Raw genomic sequence first — 3,797 nt, 5'->3', positions numbered from 1 at the left:
TTGATCGACTTACTTCCTCAAAGTGGACACTATTCTAGTGTTAGTCATGTGCATATGACCAACTATATGGCTAGTGGGATCCCTCAACCTGGTCTTGCTCCGTCCATTTGGGCACCCCCTCCTCAATCTCAATTGAGTCAAGGGGCACTTTTTATCCTGGGGGAAACCAACGTTTTGCCCCCAACCTAACATCCCTTATGGACCGCCACCTTATATGACTGCTCCACCACCACAAGGAGGTTATTATCCGATGAATCCTATGTATCCTGTTGGGAACAACATGATGCGAGGACCCCTAGGTATTTCAAGTCATTCTTCATCACCCTGGTCAGACTCGGGGGCACCTAACCCTTTGCCATTTTTGGCAACACTCGATATCCTCGATCTATATAAATTGACTAATGACCCCATCAATCATAACTTGCATTGGCCCCCAATCCCACAAAAGATACCTTCCGACATTCCGAAATTCGATGGGAAACAAGGGGATGATCCAGCTACACATGTCACCACCTACCATTTATGGTGTGTATCGAACTCCATGGTTGATGACAGTATCCGGCTTAGACTCTTCCCCCGCACCCTTACTGGCAATGCTGCCAAGTGGTACATTGAGTTACCATGCGCATTAGTCAATACCCTTGGTGCCCTGGCAATGGAATTTTTAAAGCACTTCCAACTTCCTATCCGCTACGAAACTAGAATAGAACTACTCACTCCCTTACGCCAAGGCATCTCTACCCAAATCTCTGATCATATCCATGAATGGAGACGTAAGCGGAGGCATATCAAAGCCCCCATTCCGGATTACTTGTTAGCAGATTGGTTCTACAAATCATTTCTTCCTCAAATTTCCGAGGACGTTGCCTTCGGTGGTGCGGTCACAGAATTCCAATCCATTCGTCGTGCCCAACATTTAGATTTGATTTACTCTCAGTTTGGCACGCTATACGATGTAATCCCTCATGCCCCTCAAACTTCCAATGCTACTGCTACAGAGCAACCTAGTGCGCACGTTGACGGTCTCGTCGGCACTACCTCTGGGGTTGTTGTAAAACAACTCAGCGGGCACGTTGCCCAGTTATCTGTCAATATCGCTCCTACTCAATCGACTGCTCTTCCAACCGTTGTGATAACTCTATGCAGTCTACACAAAAACCCAACAGTAAGAACAAGAAGAATAAGAAAAAGACCTCTCCTTCTGAAGAGCAGCCTGCTACATAGAACAACCCAAAACAGAAAGTTGCTGCCAAATGACAGTGGGAAAGAAAAAAATGTCCAGTTCCCTTTGCAAAAGCTGTGCGGAGGACCACATGACTCACAAAGACTATAACCAGATTGTTGTAACACCTGCGGACCAGCACAAAACTACATTCATTTGTCCTTGGGGCATATTTGCGTATCGGAAGCTCCCATTTGGTCTAAAGAATACCAGCGCAACCTTTCAGAGGGCCATGGACTATGCATTTCATGATATCAAACACTTCGTTCAAGCATACTTGGATGATCTTCTTAATCATTCCAAGAAACAAGCCCAACACCTAGCTCATATTCGAGCAATCCTTCTTAGGTGTAGGTTCTATAACATCTGTTGGAAGCCTCATAAGTGTGTATCCTTTGTCGATTCAAGACGACTGCTTGGTTTCTTTGTCTCCAAACACGGGATAAGGGTTGACCTTGATAAGGTAAAGGAAATTACTCAATTGCCCACACCATAATCCATCTTACAACTCCAAAGTTTGCAAGGGAAGGAAAACTTCTTACGCCTCTTCATCGTGAACTACGTCGAATTAACAAAAGGCATTATGCTCCTGCTCAAGAAAGGAGTGTCATACTTGTGGGACGATCAATCTCAACGATCATTTGATGCCTTGAAACAAGCACTCATATCTATAGCACTACCTAGTCCTACTAAATATTCGCACAACTTTCTCTTTTACCTAGCAGCCTCGCCATCCTCCATTGGTATGGTGTTGGTCCAAATTCACAATGATCACAGTGAGCATGTGGTTTATTATCTCTCGAAAGGCCTTGTTGGGCCCGAGCTCCGATATTCAGATGTGGAGAAACTATCCTTAGCAATTGTATTTGTTGTCAATCGCTTCCGACATTATATCCTGCTGCAACAGACTATTGTCATTGCCTTGGAGAATCCCATGAGACACATTAGGAAACTATTCCAAAAGGATTGTGATCCTCCAACAATTTCGTTTTCTTTTCGCCACTGCCAAGGCTAAGAAATCCCTAGTCTTTGCCAAATTATTGTCGGATCTTCCTAGAGTTGACCCAGATGAGGTAGCCCATGATCCTATGCCTGATGAATCTTTCTATCTAGTTGACTCTAGTGATCCTTGGCATGGAGACATTCTTGTCTACCTCCAAACACAACGTTTTCGCCTAGATCTATCGTCAGACGACCATCATCACATCTGCCACCAAGCCAAGCACTACTTAGTGCTAAACGATACTCTATATCATCGTGGCACTGGCTCAGTTCTTCGACATTGTCTCAACTCTCCACGCTAGGGCATGTGGCGGTCATCTTTTTGGCATGGATACTGCCCAAAAAATTTCGCGCACAAGATACTATTGGCCAACATTGTTTAAAGACAGTATTACTACAGTCCAACAATGTCATCCTTGCCAAATTTATACCAAGAAAATGTGTGCGCCCCCTGCCCCTCTTCACCCAGTTATCTCCATCGGCCCCTTTGCTAAATGGGGCATCGAATTCATCACCTGTAACCCCACTTCCTCTGATGGACACAACTTCATTGTTGTCGCTGTGGACTACTTCACGAAATGGGCAAAAGCCATTCCCACTTTTCGTGCTAATCAAGAAATCGTTGCCTTATTCTTGTTCAATCAGGTAATCTGTTGTTTCATTGTACCCGACACGATCATTACAGACCATGGCAGCCACTGTCAAAACCATATGATGTCTGACATAACATCATTTCTCGTTTTTCGACAAAGAAAATTCTTCCTCCTACTACCGACAGGCCAATGGACAAGTGGAAGCCATCAATGGCATCCTCAAAACCATGATCCGCCAATTAGTAGGAAATCATAAAACCTGTTGGCATCGCATGTTATATCTTGCTCTTTGGGCATACCGAATGTCAGTCAAAACTGCTATAGGCTTTACACCATTTCAACTTGCCTATGGCTTGGAAGTAGTTCTTCCTATCGAGTGCCAGATTCCCTCCCTAAAATTAGTTGTTGAACTCCTACCCAACACTACTACTAAAGAAGAGCGCTTACTGTCACTCAATCAGCTGGATGAGACTCGTCGAGATGCTGCACTGGCTCTCGAAGCCCATAAGTGTCGAGTCAAAGCCCAATATGACAAAAATGTCAAGCCTCGATCTTACCAAGAGGGCAACCTCGTTTTACTTTACGATCAAAAGCATGATCTCTTGGGGGTAGGAACCCTTCAACCATTATGGGTCGGTCCATATGTCGTTACTAAGGTCCTTTCAAAAGGTGCCTATGAACTTCAGGACTGCGATGGAATTCCACTTGTCGAGCCCCGCAACGGGCTCTATCTGAAAAATTATTATGCCTAGTGTTCTATTGGGCATCTTCTTTGTAATTTTATGTATATAAGTTTTGCTTCTTTTGGTGTGTCTGGATTTTTTGGCTTTTAAATGGGTATTTGTCTCATACACGTCTCTCGTTGCATAGATATCTTCATCACCCTTACCATACGTCGAATACGTAGATGGTGCCAGCTATCACACATGGAACAATGCATCTGTTGCGTGGGTCCTTTACACACCTGAGTCAAAACTACT

The 3,797-nt window shown here is 44.3% G+C and overlaps 1 protein-coding gene across 1 annotated transcript; it reads left to right on the top strand.

Annotated features, from left to right (window-relative positions):
- Positions 1-3,119: 3,119 nt before the first annotated feature.
- LOC149190518 (uncharacterized) lies at positions 3,120-3,569 on the top strand. Its single transcript, XM_089410535.1, has one exon. It carries the CDS (start codon positions 3,120-3,122, stop codon positions 3,567-3,569), a length of 450 nt encoding a protein of 149 aa, XP_089266661.1.
- Positions 3,570-3,797: the final 228 nt, after the last annotated feature.

The sequence above is a fragment of the Pinus tabuliformis genome, chromosome 3_1 (genome assembly GCF_031772625.1).
Source record: "Pinus tabuliformis cultivar Carrire ecotype Pingquan chromosome 3_1, CPIR1, whole genome shotgun sequence".
Taxonomy (NCBI): domain Eukaryota; kingdom Viridiplantae; phylum Streptophyta; class Pinopsida; order Pinales; family Pinaceae; genus Pinus; species Pinus tabuliformis.
The sequence above is the reverse complement of the archived record's forward strand: the minus strand, read 5'-3'. Positions and strand labels throughout refer to the sequence as shown.

Excerpts from the sequence above, each read along its gene's own strand:
- LOC149190518 (XM_089410535.1), top strand. The coding sequence starts at position 3,120 with ATGTCAGTCAAAACTGCTATAGGCTTTACACCATTTCAACTTGCCTAT.